This window comes from Channa argus, chromosome 15 (assembly GCF_033026475.1).
Source record: "Channa argus isolate prfri chromosome 15, Channa argus male v1.0, whole genome shotgun sequence".
Classification (NCBI taxonomy): Eukaryota; Metazoa; Chordata; class Actinopteri; order Anabantiformes; family Channidae; genus Channa; species Channa argus.
The window spans coordinates 5,967,727-5,991,279 of NC_090211.1; the positions used below are offsets into that span (position 1 = coordinate 5,967,727).

General features: G+C 37.5%; 2 protein-coding genes across 6 annotated transcripts in view; one reads left to right on the forward strand and one right to left on the reverse strand.

Moving 5' to 3' along the window:
• gas7a (growth arrest-specific 7a) overlaps window positions 1-15,835 on the forward strand; it is a 37,420-nt gene extending 21,585 nt beyond the window's left edge. For all 5 annotated transcript variants that reach the window (XM_067477751.1, XM_067477752.1, XM_067477750.1 and 2 more), the window contains 9 exons: window positions 1,073-1,162; window positions 2,802-2,917; window positions 6,019-6,093; window positions 6,480-6,558; window positions 8,339-8,470; window positions 9,634-9,757; window positions 12,659-12,738; window positions 12,836-12,934; window positions 14,342-15,835. In XM_067477751.1, coding sequence (XP_067333852.1) covers window positions 1,073-1,162; window positions 2,802-2,917; window positions 6,019-6,093; window positions 6,480-6,558; window positions 8,339-8,470; window positions 9,634-9,757; window positions 12,659-12,738; window positions 12,836-12,934; window positions 14,342-14,455 — 909 coding nt within the window. In that variant the 3' untranslated portion in view covers window positions 14,456-15,835. The remainder of the gene's footprint in view (window positions 1-1,072; window positions 1,163-2,801; window positions 2,918-6,018; window positions 6,094-6,479; window positions 6,559-8,338; window positions 8,471-9,633; window positions 9,758-12,658; window positions 12,739-12,835; window positions 12,935-14,341) is intronic.
• A 1,580-nt stretch (window positions 15,836-17,415) lies between these two features.
• On the reverse strand, window positions 17,416-20,485 carry rcvrna (recoverin a). Its single transcript, XM_067477542.1, has 3 exons — window positions 20,069-20,485; window positions 19,338-19,449; window positions 17,416-19,229 (listed from the first exon to the last, which is right to left on the reverse strand). Exons 1-3 carry the CDS (start codon window positions 20,447-20,449, stop codon window positions 19,111-19,113), a joined length of 612 nt encoding a protein of 203 aa, XP_067333643.1. The 5' UTR covers window positions 20,450-20,485; the 3' UTR covers window positions 17,416-19,110.
• Between the last annotated feature and the right edge of the window lie 3,068 nt (window positions 20,486-23,553).

Genomic DNA, 23,553 nt, shown 5'->3' on the forward strand with positions numbered 1-23,553 from the left:
TTCCTACCTTCAGGTGGCCAGAAGCATGACTCCAAATAAATGATCATGGCTCTCAGTGTATTCTTGATGTAAATAGGCATGTGTTTACTCATTATTTACAGATGTGTGAGACTCGATACTCTAGCTTATCCAACCTACTCTCCACATGGATTAATGAAAAATGTAAACCAAACGTGTATAGTTTTGAGACATTTTAAGGACTCCGACCACTACATCCTGGTGGTCCATCTTACAGTACTACAGGTACTTTATCCTGAAACATTACACACCAGTGTGGATGATAAATACCCCATTTTCACTTTACTGATATAGTGATCTTCAACTGATTAAAATAATCTCTTTTTTACCTATATAAGAATCTTATTTCTGTTGAGCCAGCCGGTAATTGTCATGGTTTTCTTCAGTCTGTGAGGAGGCAGTACAGTGGTGAACTTGTGCTGTGAACACTCTGAGTCAGTGTGTTTCTGTATGTTTGTGGATGAAGCATCCTGTCTGGGTGCCCGTGAAGTTTGAAGCAGTGGTTGACATGGCACAGAGGGTATCTCGCAGTGCCAGGAGGGAGGGCTCACAGATGGTGAACATTACATAATTGCAGCCTCAAGAGTAATTGAAGATGCTGTGGACGATGGAGTCTGTATTCAGGGTGAGTGCTGGGTGTGTTTATCTCTAAAACCATATATTCTCAAGTGGGTAAAGATCATTTGTTCAGTTTAAGGGATGTCATTTTTAAAAATCAGTTTGATTTTGAACGGACAGTGTTATTTCCCTTCCCCTTTCTCTCTCTCTCTCTCTCTGTGTTTCCTATGTGTCTCTCCCTCAACCCTTAAGGCCCATGGGTCACCTTCTGGATGGCCAACATCCCCACATTCATGTGTATACTCATGTCTGACCTTTTTCTGCTCATGTGCATGACCCAAATGAAAAAACAGGCCTGTTAACTTGCGATTACAAATATAATATGTCGACTGAAGCAATAAATACACACAGAGACTTTAGTCTCAGGCCTTTAGCAGCACTCATTTTTATTTAGGTTAATGCTGTTTCTTCTCTTTTTGTCCTCTTTTTGCTTCAGACCAACTGTGTGACTTTTCCTCTGCCTGGAGAAGGTCCAGAACAGCAGCTCCTAAAACCAAATGAATGGAGCTACTGCGATTACTTCTGGGTGAGTTTCAATCACTTTTTGTACTTTAGTGGTGATGAGTGCCGATGTTATCAAGAGACCTGACTTAGGCGAAAACAAAACAATAAAAATATGACAGCAGTACACAGAGCCAAAGTCCCAGCATCACATCTGGGCTTACCTCAGCATTCAGCCCATTTATGCTCTGCAATAAAATGAAAACGCTGCTATGTCTAACTTGGCAACCATTATTAATAAGCGCTTTACCAAACACTGACAAAAAAATGTAATTAAACCCACGTTTAATAGACATGGTGTTTTGAACTGGCACAAGCACCTCAGTAAATGCACAATGGTCTTGAGTTGTCAGATGATCTGACCAACTCCAAATGTGCACATGTAAATCTTAATATATCAAATATCTACTAACCATTGCAAATGCACATGGCATTAGCCTGCAAATTTCTCTTCTCATCACGATGGCCTTTAGAAAATGGTGTTTGGTAAAGGCTGCATAAAACAGACATATTACATTTCTGCAAAAGCATTTTTAAACAAAAAAAGTTATTATTTTATTTTTGTTATTACCCGCCCAGTGTGTTTTCTATAGATGTCTATGTCTATTGGATCTAAAAATTCAGTTATGGTTTAAACTTTACAGTATTTATTCATCCCAAACCAGTGTAAATAGGGTGGCAACAATGACAGAAAATGTTTTCACCTCATAAAGGAGCATTTAATCTGTCAATTTTTATGGATTTCCTTTTTTTATTTAGATAGTGCCGTATGGCTATGGCAGATGTTTCTGTACTGTATGTACAATGTTTCGTGCGACTTCCAGCCCTACACTCTGGTAATCACATTTTGTTGACCTTTAGAACATCTATTGACATTTTACTGGTAAATGTTTAAACACTTCAAAGCTTAATGCTTTAAATAATGTGACTAAAAAAGGGGCTGTGCACTGACTGAAAGCGGTCAATATGCTTTTTGCTAAATACAAATGGATCCAACTCTTTCCTTCTCATTTAACCGAGATGCTATTGTTGCTATTGGGTTTCATGTTGGATTTAGAGGATGACAAGTGAAAGGTTGATCGACCAGCTCCTCAGAAAACCCAATGATTGTGCTTCTTCGAATGCCTCCCCAGTGGCTCCTGTAATTTTCACTTTCCATACATTTCCATCCTAGATGAGATTTGTATTGGAAACCCTTCAGTCTTGGTAATTGACTGAAATCTGATGCCTGTTTCCTCTCCCTTTATTGTTGTTTTGCCGATTGTTTGCAGACTGTTGTGTCATGTTACTCCCGATGTTTTGTACGTGCACAGACCTGCTGTCTAAACCTGTTATGTGAAATAAATCTGGCACCTCTGCTTCATGTGGCCTCACACATAACTAATGTTCCAAATATAAGACAAAGTGCTGCACATTGCAGGACTCTATTTGACAAAAAACAAACAAAATTATACATTCATCCATCAATGATTGACGTACACACACCAACGCATGTCCTCCTTGACATGCAAACATGACTCACACATTCATGGTCATAGTTTCTGACTCACCACCCACAGCCCTAAAAGCTCTCAAACATAAACAACAAAGCACTGTTACAGGACATTTCTGTACACGTTCTTACAGCTATGATGTTCACTGAAAGATCCTCTCCTCTTCTTCAGGCCGACAAAAAAGACCCCCAGGGGACCACCTCGGTGGCGGGGTTTGAGGTTCTACTGCAGAAGCAGCTGAAGGGCAAACAGATGCAAAAGGAGATGGCTGAGTTTATCCATGAAAGGTAACAACTTTAATCTGAAATAAGGGAAAAGTTGGAAATAATTATATGAATCAGTTATATAAAACATATAAAATTTGAATGTTTAAACGTGCACGACATCCTCCTTAAAGGAGAAGGTTGCTGAAGACTTATATTTTTCTTACTGTCAGTAAATCTCACAAAAAGACTAATTATATATATATATCCAACTTGTTTGTTGTCCAGAGATCATTCAAAACACATGAATGAGCCACGTTTGCAATGCGTGACATGTTCTTCTATTACGATAAACACAAACATACTGTACTTTATTTTGACTGAAATGGGAACAATTTACCACTTAAAATATGTCCCAATAAATGTTTCCTCATGTTTAAGTAACATTTGATAAAAACTACTGTTCTCTGATGTTTTCAGCAATTACTCATTTTTCAACCTGAAATTATGTATTTTGGACATATTTTGAATTATTTGGTCGAAGGGCTGGATGTCACAGACACGGTAGGGTTGCCAGGCTGCGTTTGTTTTGAAACATTGTTATTTAATGTTAATCAGTGCTTAAACATCCTGCCTCGCTGTCCACCTGGCTGCAATGCAAACTGTCTCCACGGAAGCTAATGGACAGGGGTGGGCTCGTCATATATCCGATTTCACAGATGTGTGTGTCATCACTTTGGGAGCAGCTTCAACACAACTTTCTCCCAAGGCAAGAGATTAAAAATTGTAAATAATTTAAAAAGAGCACAGAGGTAATATTTGAGTTTGACAGCACCTTAATTCACACCAAAGCAATATTTTTTTTCCAATCAGATCAGCTCTTTAATATTTTCTTTCTCCAAGTCTCCAAACTATATTGTCTACTTGAGATATTACTTGAACTTTTTTAATAATACCACACCTATTTGCTGACTGGTACTGAAGTACTTACTCTTTTTGCAGGGGCAGTTGGGGTTTGGGTTTGCTTTTAGATTCAACACATGTAGAACATTGTTTATGGTCAGAAAAATCCATTTAGCACTTTATAAGTACAAAACCATGCTGTTTTATCTTGGCGTTATTGGCAAGTTATTTGTCTGTGACCATGTAGTGGCACAACAGAAAGTTTTCATTTCATATTATTTTGTCACAAAAATTGGTTTCTACATATAGCTGGTTTTCTCAGCAGTGATAATTGCTACATGTCATTACACTTTATTCACTGTGCTTGCACTTTATCACTAGCCACATTAGAAGAAACTTGTTGTTTGAACAGAAACATGCCATACATGCAAATCTAAAAATGCAATCTCTCTCGTCCATGCAAATTATAAATGTGCCCAAGTGTGCCCACAATTACAAACCTGCATGGCTCTTAATTTCCTCCATTTTAATGAAAAAAAGACAAAGGTTATTGTCTTTGATCCAAGCACCAGCAGTGGGTCCCTTCTTGTAGACCTGGGCCCTTTGACACAATTTGTTAAACCTACTGTCCCAAATTTGGGTGTTAAGATGGACAGTGGTTTTATTGTGGAAGGGGAGGTTAGTGCAGTGGTGAAATCCAGCTTCTTTCATTTAAGACAATTGGCAAAAGTTAAATAATATTTGTCAAAAAAGCACTTTGAGACAGTGATCCATGCTTTTGTAACAAATTGGCTGGATTACTGTAATTCTCTGTATTTTGGTGTCTCTCACTTGTCCCTGTCCCCTCTGTAGCTTGTACAAAATGCACATTTGTAAACTGGACCACGGAAGAGAGAGCACATCACCCCGGTTTTAGCATCGCTGCACTGGCTGCCTGTCAATCTCAGAGTTCATTTTTTTAAGTCTTTATATGTTTTTAAATGGCCTTGCTCCGCCCTATCTCTCTGAGTTGCTATATGTGCACTCCTCCTCCAGGTCGCTCAGGTCAGCTGACCAACTGCTCCTGGACTTACCAAGGACACGACGGAAGCTCAGGGGAGACAGAGCATTTGCTGTTGCAGGCCCCAAATTGTAGAATGCACTGCCTTTGCAAGTTACACAGGCCTCCTCACTGTCTATTTTAAATCAAAGCTGAAAACTCACTTATTCTCCCGGGCTGTTGACCCAGTATGAGCAGGTGCCTGTACTATTTTATTGTATTTTTATTCATTTTACCCTTTATTACTTTATGTGTATTTATTTTGGCTTTACCATTTTAAATTGTTAAGCACTTTGGTCAGTTTTTCCTATATTTTTAAAGTGCTTTATAAATAAAGTTGGCTTGGCTTGGCAAGTAATTAAGATGAGCCTCCAAACTCAGGATGCACTGTTTAAACTTTTTTGAACCTTGCTATTGATAAAGGGATCTGTAGGATGCTGCTCTTAAATTTCTGTGAGCTGAGAGTTGCAGTTTAGCTCAGTAATTAACAGGACTACACAGCAGATCACTGCCAAGCAACTGAACATACAGGAAATTGCCTCGTCCCTACTGAATGTGAACCACGACTCAAAAGCAACATAGATAATAAGGCCTTTTTATAATTAGCTACTCTACAAAAGATCTATTCAATTCCTGGTTGGAGTTGTGGGAAGTTAATGAAGTTTCTCGTCTGAATATACTCACACTTTTGATTCAGGCAGCACCAAGTCCCAAATCCTTCAAGGAGATTTCTATTCAGTGCTGACCTTTACTGTGTTGTTTTGCTGTGCTGCTTGGAGCTGCGGGTATCCGAACATTAAGTCAAAGAAGGCCCTGGTGACCTTCTTTTAGGTGACAGAATTATTCAGGTGTGGATGGTAAGCGTGGAGAAAGTGATTGTCACAAAAGCCACACACATGGCCTCCTTGGTTGAATGTCCCTCAGGGACAATATGAGCCCTTCTCACTTCCATCTCCAAGATGAAGAAAGGAATGAGAACAGCCGCTTGGAAAATTAGTTGCTCTGTAAAATACCCCTGGAGTTTCTTTTTTTTTTTCAAAAGCACAATGTCATTATTGATGTACAAGTATCAGGGCTGTGTTTGCCATATGGATTTTAGCCTCTGCAGCAAATTATAATAAACGTTTCCTGCTGCAGTGTCCCCTTGAATTATCTGCATTTAAGCATTTTTTCCGCATCACAAAAGCAGATTATGTCCACTCTGGACTTGGTTTTCAAGACTTGCTGTTTTTTTTTTTTTCAGGATAAAGATTGAGGAGGAATATGCCAAGAATCTCTCCAAACTGTCTCTCAGCACTCTGGCAGCACAGGAGGAAGGGTGAGTGCAGTTTACAGAAGCTGTAAGACAAAACTGTGTGAAGCTTAAAAGCTCTTTCTGCAACTCAGCGGATATTTCAGTAATTAGCAGAACACTGTCTAAAATAGACTTTGGTTTGTCTGATGCACTTTTCAAGAGAGTTAATAAAAGAATAATCGTTTTTTACAGTCAGAAAATAGTTGCATGATGTGCACTGTTAGCCGCCACATTTCCTTGTTATTTAGGTAGCAGTGATATAATGACATATAATGATATGATGAGAAGCTAATGTATTTGTAGATTTTTAAGCCACAAAACTGACACTCACACTTCACAATCTTCACAGTTGCTTGTTTTCTCCCCTTTTTAAAAAGGCTTTAAGTTATTTCACATCAATCTTTTCTCAGGACTCTGGGAGAAGCCTGGACTCAGTTGAAGAAGAGTCTCCATGATGAGGCTGAGGTTCATCTAAAGTTCTCCAACAAGGTAATATATACTGGCAATGCATTACTTATAAAACAATGTATTAACTCATTTTAATTATCAATTACTAGTCATTTACATGACAAAAGCACTCAAATGTGAGCCATATAATTTTATTTATATAATAAAACTATATAATAAAAGTATAAGACGATGAAAACATCTTCATCAATCATTAATATCATGAATAACATTACTAGGTTGTGACGTGCAAAGCATTAAATTGGGGATAATAAACCTAATAAGAAGATGTCATATTTTGTGCAACATTAAACATTGTGCAACAAATAACAAACAAAGAGAAGATACAGCACATCAAATACATATGTATCACTTTGGACCTTAAAAGCAAAGCCTGCATGCAGTTGTATGAGGACATTCACAGCTTTGTCGGATTGCAAACACTGTGAAGAGCCCACTTTTGCATCTGTGGATGCTTTGGTTTGCAGCCCTCTTTGCCTTCAGGCTTATTTGTTTCAGTTAACTGAAGTAATGGGTGTTTATTGTGATCACATCCTGAGGTGATGGGGCTAGTTTACTTCAATCGTGTCGGTGCTGACCAAAGAAAACGACACATCCGTGATCCCACGTAGAAACCGCACGCTGGCCCTTTATGCAGCCTTAAATAAAGGCCTTGGAGCCTTGCATAGCCTGCTGTTGTCTAATTAATTAGCTACGTCTGCTGATGAGCCCTCCACCCAGGGCCATGCAGGCTCTTCCCTGCTCTAGTAACACTCTGACGCTCCATGCCTCATTATGAGGGGGTGAGTAGAGAGTAATGCGTGGTCAGGCAGGGAATGAGAAGTCATATCAAGCCTGCAGATGCTCCAGCTCATTTTCCTCAGAGTTCAACCAAGCTACAGCTGCTAGCGTTGGCATTTTGTCTGGTTAGAGAGCTGACACTGCTGATAAACACCAGTGACACTTTTTCACCCTTTTATCTCTTCATGGTACTTCCTTTTGCAGTAACGGTCTGATCACACTCACACAGTTGGCCACACTGGAACAATTTGGGATTAAGGGCTTTGCTTAAGGGGGCCACAGTCGTGATGATGAGAGTCCTGCATTTTCCAGCTAATTTCATCAATATTTTCCGCAAAAGGTTTAACGGATATCCTGGTGTATAGCTGTATTTTAAAAGGATATTTTCAAGAAAACCATGCACAATTGAGAAAGTTATGCATCCACTTGTTAGTAGCATTTTTGGATCAGTCAAATGTATTTTTTTCCCTTTTAAAAAATGTGAAAACTTTGAATTAAGAATTAATAATTGATTGAGAAATTTTTGAAGCGATCATTTTTATTCAGATGATGCTAAGCACCTGTGATAGCTGGAGGAGTTGGGACAGATTTATTAAGAAGCCTGTAGGAAATGTGAACATGTAAATGTGAAGGCATCTTGACCTCATGTAAACTAAAAACTAAATCAGCCTCACTGAAGCTGTGAGTATTTGGGGGGCATGTCCATCAGATGCCTTTACAGTTTACTGCAGTAAACGTACGTAGTTTTTTGGCATGATTTTTAATACGTTGTCTTTGTTGAACTTACCTACACTTACCTGAACAGGTGGTAGGTTCAGAGCAGAGCAGAGCAGAGCAGAAAAAACAGCACAACAACACAATGCAGAGACAGAGATGGATTATAAATTAGCTACAAAGTATAATTATTCAGTGTTTTTAGGCCAGAGAAACCAAAGCATTTTTTTAAAGCAGCAGTAAAACAAAAACATTTTTACTAAACCATGTTGTTCCTTACAAACATCTCGGTGCCTTGTTTTCACAGCTCCACTCAGAGGTAGAGAAACCCTTACTGACATTTAGAGGTGACAACTTCAAGAAGGACCTGAAGAAGTACGACCACCACATCGCCGACCTCAGAAAGCAGCTGGCGAGTCGTTACGCAAGTGTGGAGAAGGTACAGAGTCTGACAAACAGTACGAGTAAGGATTTTAAAAAGTTCTTACTGAGGTTTGTGATGTACAGTCCAACCTGCAGCACACAATGATCACTGCCTGATGTTTCTGTCCAAACATTTCCTAAAGCTGAACAAAAAGTCCAAAGTCCAAAAGTCCAAAAATGAGTGAGTCCTACTTGATTCGTCTTGGTACAGCACGGGCTTTATTGCTGCTTCCCACTTCCCAAATAATTTCATGAATGAATTTATTTTCTGTGTATGCACACAAACAAAATGTGTGTTTTTTATCTTTGGACATTTTATGGTGGAACTAAACAGTGTTTGCCTACCTAACATTAATACGTGTATAAACATTTTATAAGTGCACACTATACACACACTATAATGCAACCAGATATGTTTTAAACAATTATACCTTCTCTTGTGAAGCACCATAAGTGGAGAGTGGGATGATTTAAATGAATATTGAGTAGCAATGTACTAACTCATTCGTAAACCTCTATCGTAAAATATATTACACAGTGTGATACTGCTGACAAATCCTGTGCATTAATAATGACCCGATAGGTACGAATGGTAGAGTGGTGTTTAAAAACTATATATCACTTATTTATATACTTCTTATTAATGCTAATAACAAAACATTTTATTGAGAAATTGAAAATATATTGCTAAATGACCTTTGACATAGTCCTGTTTCATATTTGAGGCTGTGGTAATCACATCTGCGACCTGTCGCCTTCTCAGTTTTTATTATCTTCAAATGCTAATCCACAGCCAAAAACAAACTTTTGCTCTGTCTCTGCTCTGCTGCATAAAGGGTTCTAATCCCTGGGTTTAGTGTGATGCCCTCCCCCATGTTTTCTTTCTGTCTGTTGAAAAGAGATTTTCCTGGCTTACACATCACTATTACTGTATGTTTACTTTATAAACACTATTACACCATGAGCCAGAATAAGACGAAAGACTCAATGATGTGGAAGAAAAGATTAAAGAATGAGACCAGTAACTGAGCCTGGATGTCAGTATCCAACATAAAAAGACTGTGATGATTCTTGTAATAGAGGTAGATACAGAAAATCTGAGGAATATGCTGAATGATTCATTGGGTTTGTGTTCAAAAAATCTGCTGTGTGTGTATGTGTTTGTCGGTGGACAAACAGGCCCGTAAAGCCCTGGCAGACAGACAGAAGGATCTGGAGGTGAAGACCCAGCAGCTGGAGATTAAACTCAGCAACAAGACAGAGGAGGACATAAAAAAGGCCCGACGGAAATCCACACAAGCAGGTCAGAGGTCACAGAGCCACAGCTTCAGATGGTCACGGAAGTGCAGATGCACAGAACATTTACAGAGATCTTTTGTCTTACTTGCTGTCGTAAGATAATCAACACAAAAATGTCTTGATTTGGACAAAACAAACTTTAGTAGTAAATTAATATTACTGGGAATAACAATTATAATGGGACAATTTAAGGCTGGTGAAAAATGTGTCATTTTTCTTTTTTCCTTTCGGCTGTTCCCTGTCAGGGGTCGTCCCAGCGAGTCATGTGCCTTCATCTAACCCTGTCCTCTGCATCCTCTTCTCTCACACCAACTAACTTTATGTCCTCTCTCACTACAACCATAAATCTTCTTTTTGAAGATTATTAATGCCTTATTTTTTCCCATTGTTCAGATGTCACATGTTTAGCCATTTAAACTCTTTAATTGCCCCACTTTTGATTTAAATATGGTTTTGTATATTATAGTACTAAAATTAAGGCTGCTCTCATGTCTATATGTTTAGCATAAATATATATATAGCTAAGCATAAAGATTGGTAACTGGGGTTCTCGTTTTTGTATTTTATAAAAAAACAAGAAATAACATGTTTACGGTTGGGCTTTAAGATTCAATTCAAGTTTATTTATATAGCGCCAATTCACAACAAAGTCATCTCAAGGCACTTTACAGAATAAAGTCCAGAGTATAAAGATGTATAGAGGGAACCCAACAATTCCTCCTTGAGCAAGCCCTGAGCAAGCACTGAACCCCCAACAGCCCATCCGTAGCCGCACAGTGCCGGTGCCAAGACCAGTAGAGTTTGGGGAGGAAGGAGGGGCATCAGGAAGGGCATCCGGCGAAAAAACTGTGCCACATCAACATGCGGACAATGATCTGCTGTGGTGACCCTAAAATCATGGGATAAGCCGAAAGGACAAACAAATAAAAAAATAAAAAATCAAAAGTGATAATTCACTGGATTTGTTTCCTTGGTTAGAAACGTTTTGCTACTTATCCAAGCAGCTTCTTGCTTCTTCAGTCTAAATAAAGTAGCTAGGTAACCCAGTTATATCTTCCAGAGTAGCCCTTTGTTCCAACCTGTCCTGAATAAGCTTTTTGTGGTGTTAGGTGGGAATAGGGTGGAGTCATCAAGACGATTATGACACTAACTCCCTAAACCCTAAGATAGGCGTTGTTTGGTTTGGGCCCTCTTAGGATAACCGCAGGCCTTGAGCTCTGTCCTCAGATGTCTATCCTCATTCTTTTTGGCTTCAGAGGAGGTGGGGATGTTTTCTGACGTGTGGTGCAGGGTCCTGATGAGGGAGAAGCTGCTTGGATAAGTACCTAAACATTTCTAACCAAAAAAAAAAACAAGTCCAGTTGACATGATTCCACCTTCGGATAACCAAACGTGAATGATTGGGAATCTTCACCGACTAAGTGATAATGTACAAAGTGCTTTAATTAAGACATTAACAGGTCAAAGCATTTTTTTACATCCCCCAGTGTGAAAGCTTTTTAATGCATTTTTAATGCAATTCTTTTTTGGTTGTTTGTTTTTCTTTTGTTTGCTTAAAGCGTCATGAATAGTGTATATGACTATGAACTTCACCCAAGTGTAGGGCGACGTAGAGACCAATAAGGTTGAGAAAGACAGGGCTGCAGTTTTACTTCTTCATAGCTAATCGAGCAATGCAAAAACAAATGAACTTCATGTTATGACATGCATGCATCAACACAACTGGGCTTAGCTGGCTAAAAGTGTGATTATCTATAAGAGCATTTATTATATATGTGGCCAGTTGTTGGCTGTGTTAGCATACTGATGCTGGCACATAACTTGGTGGAGCTTCACAGAACTGCCAGCATGGCAATAGAATGAAATAGATAAGCAAGATTTTTACATTGTTTCTGTGTTAATGAACATGCAACAACACGGATGTCTAAATTTTCATTTGCACCTTGCATGATCTTAATGTAAAGGCTATAAGTTGATTTCTTTGTATATTAGGCCTACTGGCTGTCCACAGACTGGACATGACATAATTCCAAGCTATTCTCGGAAACAGACTGTATGGATGCATGAATATTATAATGTGAAGGTTATTCGGTTTGGTAAATTTCATTAAACGTAGCTCTGGAAACTAAGAAAAAAAGCTCAGCAAAGACAGAAATCCTTCCTGAGATACACTGTGTTTTACATTTTAATCAGGAAGAAGATTAGTTCCCGTAATAATTATTCTCCACTGCAGTTCGGTTCTGCACAGGCTTCAGTAGAAGGAAATCACTGCGGAAACTGTTTTTTTTTCTTTCACAGTCACAGTCCATGGCACTAATCGATAGCGCTCATAAGGAACAGTTAAATTATGTCAGCCTTGTGTTGCTGATCACTGCCACCTCAAGGTTGGGCCAAATGTCATTAAGGCTCACTGCACCTGCTGCCAAAGAACGGGGTGTGGTGGGGTAGTGGGAAATGTGTCTCTACCTTTACATCCTTCCTTCACTTATGAATTTTAATAAGCTTCAGTGATGGTTTCCCTTTCATGTTAGAGTCTTTTTTTAAATTTTTAATAAAAAGAGCTGAAATATCCTGCAGTGTTTGGCATTTGATAAAAACCTGAAAGATGGGATTTCTTCAATACTGGATTTGGAAAACAGACTTTAAGACAACAACTGTGTGTATATTGACATTTGTACCCAGACAAAGGCAATGGTAGCTGTTCGATAGGGGACATAGTTCTATGTGTGTGAGGAGTGATTTCTGTGCGCCCTCTGCTGGCTCCAGGCTGTGACACTACTATTATTAATAATGTGCAGATATGAATAATCTGCCTTGAATAGTGGCAAATAACAATTCCTTAGAGAGCTCTGACTATTAATTAATTCTCCGTGTAAATGCTGAGTCATGTATTCTTATTCTCCAGGAGACGACCTGATGCGCTGTGTGGATCTGTACAACCAAACCCAGTCCAAGTGGTTTGAAGAAATGGTCACCACCAGCATGGTAAAAAAAAAAAAAAAAAAAAAAAACATTTTTGATAAAAAGGGTGCTGCTCTTTGTCTTTATGACTTAATTTTACCTTTTGCCTCTAACACCCCAGGAGCTTGAGAAACTGGAGGTTGAACGGATCGAGTGGATTCAGCAGCATTTACGCCAGTACACGACTCTGCGGCATGAAACAGACATGTTCAATCAGAGTGTGAGTGTGTTTTGTGTTTTCTTGTGATGTACTGCTCACATCTGGTGTGGTTACTGAAAATAGATGCTGTAATGTTCCTCACTACACTTTAAAGTATACTTAAAAAAAAACATACATCTACTGAATGTTTAATACAGATTTACTGAGCAGATATGTTTATGTTATTTGCTCAGATTCTTAAATTTTAATTGTAAAACAAAATCTCAGTTATTTTGGTTGTCCCAGAAAAGTGCAGCCAAGCAGAAATAAGGGAATTTTGGGTTTTAGTGAAAGGGAATTTGACATAGAAGGTTTTGATTGCCTCAGCTCAATCAGTACTTCCAAGAGTCTGCATGATGAATGAATATTTGCTTAAAACAAATTGCAATCACTAAAGGTATTCAAGTAGCACTTGTAGAAGAAGAACGTCTCTTCTCACTGATCTCTGAGTGTTTTATGGAGAGAATACCAAGATAAAACTTGGGTCAAAGAAAAAAACAACAATGCTACTTTATTGTATATCCACATGGTGAAATCCACACAGCTGTCATTAGGTGACACACAGTAACACACACACTTTATGGCCAAGACCAAGGCCGTACAACATGACCATGGGCTTAAGCCGCAGGTAGCAGGAGACGATTCAACTGAAACATGTTATTTTGTTTGTCCACAAGAAGGCGCTCCAGTCTTATTTAGAGAGACGCCATCAGTGTTCGTCAATCAACTGAAAGAGCCCTTAGTGGTGCTCTGTCAAGCTATTCATCCAACACACTTGCTGTCATCACTCGGTGCCTCACAGAAACCCACCCAGCCACTGTCCTTTTCTAGGAGGTGTGGAAAAAACCTTGTAAAGTTGACCAGACATATTCTGTCAGCACTGTGAGAACCTACCACTAAAAGGAAAACTTCTTGAGAGATGATACACACACTACATATAAGCTTAATGTGAGGATCTGTTTGTAGCACACATCCCTTCTGAGGAAATATTTTGAAATATTTTGTTAAAAATCTGTCTGACTTTATTGATTCAGCCCTTCACCCAGAATTTAGCTCCTTATGTTGCCTTGAATTAATTTACTTTAGAACATCAGAACATAATAGGAAACTAAGACTAAGAAAACTAACAAACTAAGACGAGATGAAAGCTGCGCCAGTCAAATATTTACAGTGGGGTTATGAGCTCCTTAAGGGCAATTTGTCGTTAGATACTGGTTTAGGATGATTGTTGTCATGCAATATGGTTTACACATCCAAACCAAATTTCAATTAGATGTTATTTATACCATAGGCGACATCAAGGTCAGGCTAGATGTGGCTATAGTCCACACAGTTGGTAGCCTATGGTATATTAAACTGGTCCCAGCCCTGTACTTACTTGTAAAAACTGGTAATGACCGTATCATGTTCCTGTTTATGTATTTCTAGATGGTGGAGCCAGTCGACCAACTGCTGCAGAACGTGGATCCAGCCAAAGACAGAGAGCTGTGGGTCAAGGAGTATAAAACTGGCGAGGTGCGGCCTGTGGATATGGACATCTAGACTATCCTGACCGAGGATCAGCTGTTCTGTCTTTAATATTAAACACATCCACGAGGTCCCAGAACACTTCTAACAACACTGATCCAGGGACAGTGCATGCTCAGACTACTGAGGTCTGCTCTCTGACTGGAATAACAGGAGGAAATGTTCAGTAAACAGTAGTGAATCAAAGTACCAGCATGCTCCTTCTAAATTTAAACCCTATCATAATCAACATTAGCTTACTGAATGCCATTTAACATATTCTGCTGTTTACCTGTTGTAAAGTTGGGATTATAAAATATATATGTATTTTGAATGGTTTAGTTTAGCTTCAACCAACACTTTTCCAGTTTCAGTAAACCAAACAAAGTCTGATTATTAATATTACCTTTATTTTAGATACAGATATTGAAGCATATCAAGCTCTTAGAATGGATATGATATATTTTCATATTTTGCTGGTTCATTTAGGTGGAAATGCATGTTTTGAATATATTGCTTTTACTGTATATGGAGAGCTGCACAATTTGTGGAACCATGATGATTGTTTTGGTATAGTTCTTTGAATATACTCAAGGTATTCTGTATCTTGTAAGTGACAGAATCAATTTAGGAGACTTCTCAGAAAAGAACAATTAGACTCTTCATGTACAGCATTAATATCCAGTAACCTCAGATGTTTAAAAAAACACACACATACACAGTGTTTTGGAATGTGAATTTGATTATGCTCACCACAACATGTGGTGGATCAGATTTAGGCCAGGGTCTATTTTGGATCAGTCGGGAGGAAAAAGGTGGTCCAAATTACACTGAAACACCTTTTAGTGCCTAACGGTTATATACCTGGAATGTTCTTGATATATTCTACTCTGCATCAGTGTACATTTGTACATACAGGCTAGATGTATTTTGCTGTCAGATGTTTAAAAAGCCCCAGAACTTTGGGCTGATGAGGTGTTTGTACTGTACAATGTTGTTTGTTTTATTTTTTGCTAAATGTACAGAGAAAATCCTTACAATGGTCTTTAGTAAAAAGGGGTAACAGGATGCAGAAAGCAAAATTCAACCAAATTACAGAGAACATGATGTAGTAATTTTTTCATATGGATCAATCCAGTGCAGCTACAGCCAACTGACTCATTCCAGTTGCACAAATGCAAATAAAACACATTTTAGCAAAGACTGCATGTAAAGTATGTCTATGTTTACACGTATGTATGTGTGTTCCTGTGTTTGTCTTTCCATTTTGTTTATCAGCTCTAAATTTATTTGGATTGTTACCTTCCTGTGTCTGTCTGCTGTTTCAATTTCTCAAAGGGACAAAGCCGATGCAGTAACAAAGATTTAAATCATAATCTTAATCTTGTTTCCGGGCACAAGAAAAAATTGCATAAACCCCCCCCCCCCAAAACAAATGCTTACCTGCCTTATTATGCACCAGTAATTTGTTCTTTTGTTAAGTCAAGAAATGTTGTCTTTATATACTGGATTGAGTGCTTTCAGACTTTGCTTTGAGCCAAACAGCTTCATGCGCAGGTTTTAAATAGCGTATCTGTTGTAGAGGTTTTATCGGTGTGTGTCAATGTTGTGCACAAAATGTAACAAGTTCTGTTCCAACTAAATGTTCTTGACAAGAATCGATGATTTCATGATGACGTAACATTGACTTAACTGCCCTTCTGTGGTGAACATTTTCATAACGTGCATTAAATCCATTGTTCCTGATGTTTAAAAAATGTTTGATCATAGGTGACCTCTGTCCAGACGGTGTACTGTGGAATGCAGTGTCCAAAATAAATCTCCTCTGTGAAAATTAATTTTCAACTTTGTGTTATTATGTAACTGTGTTAAAAGCAGTGGAGAAACACAAAGCACCTGACCTGTAGATGAAACCTTTGACCTTTTGGTATCTTTACAGGCAACAAGCTGTGGCCAACCGAAAGGAAAAGTAAGGCAGGTAGACAGATACTGATATTGTGTGGATTTCATACATGCACTAATCTGATCATAACCAGGCTTCAGTTCAGCTCCACAGCAGTATTTCTCTCCCTCACTATCACACACAGTTATGATGTGTTAAGAAATTCTAGCTAGATAGATAGGTAGATAGATAGAAATACACTTTGCACTATTGCACTTACAAAGTTCAAAATGCAAAATAATGACAACTAAAAAAAAAAAAAATACAATAACAAGGAGAATTTAAATAAAATACCTTACTTTTAATTCAGTACACTGTTCTTTTTAAATGGATAAAACCAAATAAAGCACAGAGAAAACACCACAATGAAGCATCACACTTTTATCACTTTATTATTAATCACATACTATATACTTGATAAATGCTTAGGGTGAAGCGACATGTTTATCCAAATAAAAGTGAAATTAGAATAGAATTTGGCTGAAGTGAACATGAAATTAACATACAAATAAAGTGTTGTATTTTATAAAGGAGATTAACAATAAGTTTACTTCTACCCCAGCAATCCACAAAACACTACAAAACAATGCCAAGTTATGTGATTTTCTTCTTCTTAGTGGTTTCATAATTAGCAATTAACATCATGATACTGTTAAATTAAATAACAGACCTAAAGACGCAACTGCACCAATAAAGTGCACTATTCAATTGTTAACCTAAACATCGAGCTAAACCTAAATATGGGAGTCCTATGGAGATTTTGGCCACTAGTGGTGATACTGAGCAACGTTTTGGTGGCCAGTGTGTAAAAATGCACAATGCATTACACTTTCCACCTGTGGCATACAAACTAACACACCAAGCAGTGTAGAAATGTGCAACAAATGGAAACAATGGAGGTTTTAAAAATCAGTTTTGCAAAAGTTTCACAAAACATGTAACATATTATTATTTCGATTATATATATAATATAATAAATATTACATTTTGACCTTTTAACAACTAATAACTTCTTGTTCATCTCAGGATTCTTGTGCTCCTTTCCAACCTTCATTCTTAATTAGCAGTTGTAGTAATCTCTACTGGCTAAATATACTGTATATCTCACACAGTCAGCTTATCATATTCAGCAAGGTGTCCCTCAGGGCTCCGTGCTTGTTCGTCTCCTTCTATAAACACAAAATTGATGTAGCAAAACCTGATGTTTTGCTACATCAATTCACTCCACCCTGACTAAATACCTTACCATAATCAATCATGAATGTCAAGTCAAGTTTCTCAACCTAAACTGTGAAAATCATCTTGGTTCTAACCAAGCTACTATGTCTTTTTCTCTCCCCACGCACCCGGAAACTTGCAGTGATCTTTGACAACAAGTTCTTATGTAAGCACCATACAGCATTTCATGCATCACTTTACTAAAACATCTTCATCCATCCATGTGTTTTGTCTATTTGCATGTTTTTTCTCAAATTACAGTGCCTTGAGCTTTAAGGGCCACCGTAGGTTTCTTTCTATTTTAGACAAGCATTATCCATCCATTTACTTTGTGTGTCAGAAGGCAGCAATTTCATCTAGATTTGTCACTATACAGCAAACACACAGCATCTTTCTTATCTGTTGCAATGATAAAAAACCTAAAAACAAAAATGCTGCTATAAAGTGCGTTAAGATTGTATTTGAGTTGTACAGTGTACAAGGCAGTCAAAACAACAGTAAACATAGCGTATCTTTTACTGAACCAAGCTCATATTATCTTCAGTAGGAGGTTATTTGTTTCAACTGACCTTCAGCTGCTAATAGGATTGGCTGATGCATGTAGATTGTTATCCCGAGCCTAATTCCTCTCAGAAGGAGCTCTCCCCTTGACTTTCTTAATATCAACATAATGAATGAATCCAAGAGCCAAAACACATGCTGGTGTGCTGCCAGATGTGGGTGAGTTAGTAAAAGACAGAATCGATAGAGTCATAGCAAGTAATCATTGGAGATTTTACCTTGTACTGCCATACAAAGTCAAAGAACAGCAAAAAAAAAAGAAAAGAAAAGATGTTGTTTTTGCTCTTAGTTCAAATATTGAAAAGATAGCATTTGAAATATGGAGGACACAAAATCTACAAGAAAAAATGTTTTAAACCAATAAGCAGGTTTTCTGAATTAAGCTTTAAATGAATATAGTTAAGTATTTGATTTAAGCTTACTCACATTTATTTATCAGTCAGAGGCTGCAGACACAGCAGTTGTAGCTAGTCTGCTTGCTTGGCTTGTTAGTATTATTCTGAAGAGGTGTAGCAAATTCAATTACACACATGTTTAACTGCAGAAAAATTGAAGTTTGGTTATTGCTCTTAATATTTAGCCAGAGACCAGTTACTGCAATTTGGCTTTTACATCAGTTTTCTGGTTCTTTTGGTCGTTTCACATTATTAAAATATCTCAAAAATTCATGTTATGGACACTTTTGGACATATATTTATAGCATTTTGGCTTTGCAGGGTAAATTCAAAATGTACCTGCAAAACGTTACAGCAAAATGTTACAAAGTCTTGGGTAATTTACAGATTTCAGCATTTCTTGATTTCTATTTTCTGTAATGCAGGTGCAAAGACAAAATCACAAAACTGCTTGGCTAAGATTGAAAAAAAAAAAGTAGGTCAGACATATAAGCGGCCAAACCATGTAAACAGAAAAAAAAAAAACAACGATAAAAATCTTAAATTCATTAGAAAAGCCTGGCTCTGTTTGGATACTATTGCCTCTTCTCTTTCAGTTTGTCCTTAATTTTCTGAGGCTCATCATATTGTATCAATCGCAGGATTTCCTTGTTGTCCATCACACCCTGAATGAATTCTCCCTCTGAGATTTTATCTAGGACAAGATAAAAACACAAAGCTGTAGAAAATCTATATAGAATCTTTAAAATAGCTCTTAAGGTTGCTAATAAGAATGAAAGAATCTTAATGAACTGCAACTTACCATTCTCCTTCTTTCCAAAGAATTCCCATATTTTTTCAGCTCTCTTCTCCGGTGTGTTTTCATCATCGGGGAGGTTCTTCTGGTCATCAGCAGGGATCATGTTGAATATTGACTGTATGAGAGTAGGTTTTGAACATGAATTTCATCGTAAAATGCTAATTATTCACACAAAATATATTTTTAGTAAACTCTACATTCTGTGTACATCTTGGTGCTGAAATTATCAGAAAACTGAACACAACAGATTTGATACTCAGTTAGTCTGCGGCGTTATAACATTACCCAAGTATAAATGACAACATTTATAGGGTAAATATGATGATGTTCGTTTCATAAGCAATTGAAAATATGAGCTCTATGATTGGCATTTTACAAAATTATCAGAGAGTACACCATCAATCATTTAACCATTTAACACTGCAACAAAAAAATCCAGTAGAAACAGTGTACAACATCATGAACCCATTAGTTACTCAGACCCATTCAACACAAGGCAGAAGGGTTATTTTTTCCTTCTGTTTCAATTACACAAATTTTGCTCTGGGTGTTGCGTTATCATGCTCTTAAAGTTTATTTCAAAGTTATTAAATGTTAGCAAAATAGAAGTCTAATGTTAATTATTGCAGTATTGCAGTATTCATTACATACACAGAATGGCTAATAGAATAGAGAGTATCAGCTGTAGACTGTCGGTAGCACCACGATGAAAGAAGTTTTACTAGTATATGTACCCTAACAATCTCTTGGATTTCATTTTTGCTGATGGTTCCATTCCCATCTACGTCATACAGGGCAAAGGCCCACTCCAGTTTCTGCAGAGTCTTTCCCCCGGAGGTTAGGTGCAGGGCAACAATGTACTCCTTAAAGTCCAAAGTGCCATCTGCATTGGTGTCAAAACTTCGGAATACGTGCTGTGCATACGCTGTGGGATCTGCATCTGGGAAGAAGCTGGCATATATGCCTTTAAACTGCTCCTTGCTGATCTTCCCACCGGGACACTCCTTCAGGAAGGACTGGTACCAGGTGCAGAGTTCCACTTCAGTGTATGTTGTGTTGGATTTCAGTTCATCCAAAAGCTCCTTGGATAAAGCACTGCTTTTCGTATTCCCCATTGTGCTCACAAAGGTGAAACTTGTCTCTAGGTCTTCTTCTAGTCTCTCTGTTCTCTCTCCTGCGTTTGGAGTTAAAAGCTCTGCGGCACTTGTTCACATTACATTGTCTCATGCTCACCAGCACCTCAAGGTGTCAAATGAGATTATGGTCATCAGTACCTAAATCCAGGCAGCTTTCTTAAAGCTTAAGGAGAGAAACATGTCACACCTTTTGGAAGATACTGTGGGTATAAGCAAAGGATTAAACATAGCAGGTGGTCAACACTTTACAGTTCAACATCTGGGAGACCTTTTAATGCCTTTTTTAGCATTATTGCTTAAAGTACAGTAGTATCTGCTATCCATGGCCTTAATATCTTATTATAATATTCATTAACATAAAACATAAATCTGTTTGCTGTTACAGGTTACATTATATTCATCATCAAGGGAAAATTAATATTTAATAGCAATGTAATTTTGACGGTTTTTGTGTCTTTGTTTATTTTACTTACTTGTACTATTTTAATATTTCATTGCATATTGATTAGCACACATGTTCTTTTATCTGCTTTGCATAAATCTGATGTTTAACAATGCGAGTTTTATGTAGCAACAATGTCCTTATGGCTAGCTCAGGGCCCTGGGGCAAAGGGGCTCCTGTAGACCCCCATTACAGCCAGACACCAGCCAGTTCCTCAGCTACACTGATGAGCTGAATTTGACTTGAATCTGAATTTTACAGATTCTTCATTTCATTACATTTTTTCGTTACCTGCAAATGCTTATCCTGTTTAGGGTCTCGGGGGGCTGGACCCTGTCCCAACTGTCACTGGGCAAGAGGCGGGATTCACTCTGGACAGGTCTCTCGTCTGTCTCAGGGCCAACAAAGAGAGACATGCACAGAATAATACATGGAATTTGCTATTCACCATTGACAATCATCTTTGAAACCAAATCAAGAAATGAATATACAGTCTTACACTCAAGCTAAAACGGTTTTGCTTTATGTTACATATGTTATTTAAATTATTATTATTCATATTTTTTCATTACTGATTACCACTGCCACTGTTGTGACTTACTCCTTCCGTGTGATGTAGTGACATACAGTACTAACAATATATTTTAGTATTTTCTGAAAACCAGGGCCAGGAGACTTTCCAGCACTGACTAAGTGATGAACTCAGATGAGGTAAGTCGAATGCTGCGGGTCTGCATGCTGTGGGCTTCTTCTACACAATAGGATAAGATTATCTTTGTATCAAGTGTAATAGTCTCAGGCCAGATTACAAGACCATCTGTTGCAGTAGTTCCAAAACCACAATGAGTGAAGGCAATTAAAGAACTGTGGAGCATATATGTGCTGAGTCTTAGAAATGACTGTCTGTAAGCCAGTTTCAGTTTATTTCTTAGATAATAAAACAAAAATTGTAAGATCAACATGTATTGTTTTGCTCTTAACCTATTTTAATGCAGTTAGGATAAAGATGAGAGAACAACAGTAACCAGCACATAATTCATTTAAACTGTTTGTTCATTTGATTCATCCCATTAGCACCAACCACAGTGGATCATCTAATCCACATTTTAATTTGCAGTGGTGGAAAGTAACTAGGAGGATTTCTATTTTACATAGGTATTTTTATTTCCTGCTACTATATACTTTGACCACATTTGAGAGTCGAAATTCATAGTTTAATTTCATTATATTTATTGGATAACTATAGCTGTTATGTATTTTTCAGAATTAGATTCATAAAACAAAATGTAGTTTAATCATTTAAACTTTATTGGACCCCAGTGTGAAATTCACAACCTTTCCAGAAGTACATAAAGTAATTTGTAGTTATTACATTCAAAACTACGGCTATACATTCAAAATCCTTTTAGTCCTCCCATGCACCATTATTAAAGCCCGTGTATTAATTATTGTTGGCTAATTGCTGTAAGTACAAAAACAAAAGCTGCCTTTATAATATATCAGTTATTTAGCTTGATTTTTCACTTAACCTAATTACTAAGCCAGTTCTGGTGAAGAATTTCTGGGACAGCAGCTCTGCTCATCAGTGAATCAGATCAGAGAGATGACAGATGATACGTCAGTGATAGTGACTGATGTCTATTGTACTCATTCTTCTGAAAAGTCACAGAGTGAGTAATACCAGGACTTTTTTTTTATGTTCATTTATGAATTTAATTAAGAAAGACTGAGTCTATGTGACTCTGCCAATGTTAAAATTACTTTATGATTGTTCTCTCATTTCTCAGATTAATGCCTTATATAAGTATCACCACTTAAAAATGTCAGTTTGAATGTGAGTAGATAAAACTTGCAATTAGTTTATAATTAATCACAATTAACTAAAGACACATGCCATTAATAACGGTTAAAATTTTATTGCCATTCCCATTAAAAACAAATAATCATCCAACCAGAAAAAAGGTCATTTAAGTGCTGATACTGCAGCTAAATGTTAAACTATGTTAAAGTAACTTAATGTGTTAAACCTAACATCATTAGTGTGTTTGAATGTAATAAAAGTGAGAGGACAGCTCAATTAAATGTTCCTCTCCAACCACTAATAGGAGCATCATTTTACAACTTTTCATAAATACCTTTGCAAACCCCCAATTCATTCTTTACTCTTCAAAATTTGATAGCATGCTTTTATGTAACCACATTAGGTTTTGTTATAAAATGCACAGAATGTCTCAGGGCAATAGGCAGATATTCAAATCTCACATCTGCCAGTATGATATTCTGGCATTTACTCAAAACGGGTTCCACCCCAGGTTATTTATTATGTAAAAAGGGATGAATCTGGGAAATGCACTGTACAACAGGCTTACTACTTCATCAAGTGTAACTCTGGATGTATTTGTTCTGTGGTTACATTTTGATTACATGAAAGCTAATGTTCAGAATAATCTCTTTGTAGTCAGGGGGAATTACTGTACACCGGCAATGGTTTTGGTTTGGCCGTGGTACTTTCACATCAATATATGTATATTTATCAGCAAAGCAGGGATTCAAATACTTAGTATTATAGTATTATCATTGGTAGCCATTGCTGGTACTAATAAAAATTACATGTGGGCATTTTTAGACAGAAACATCTAGC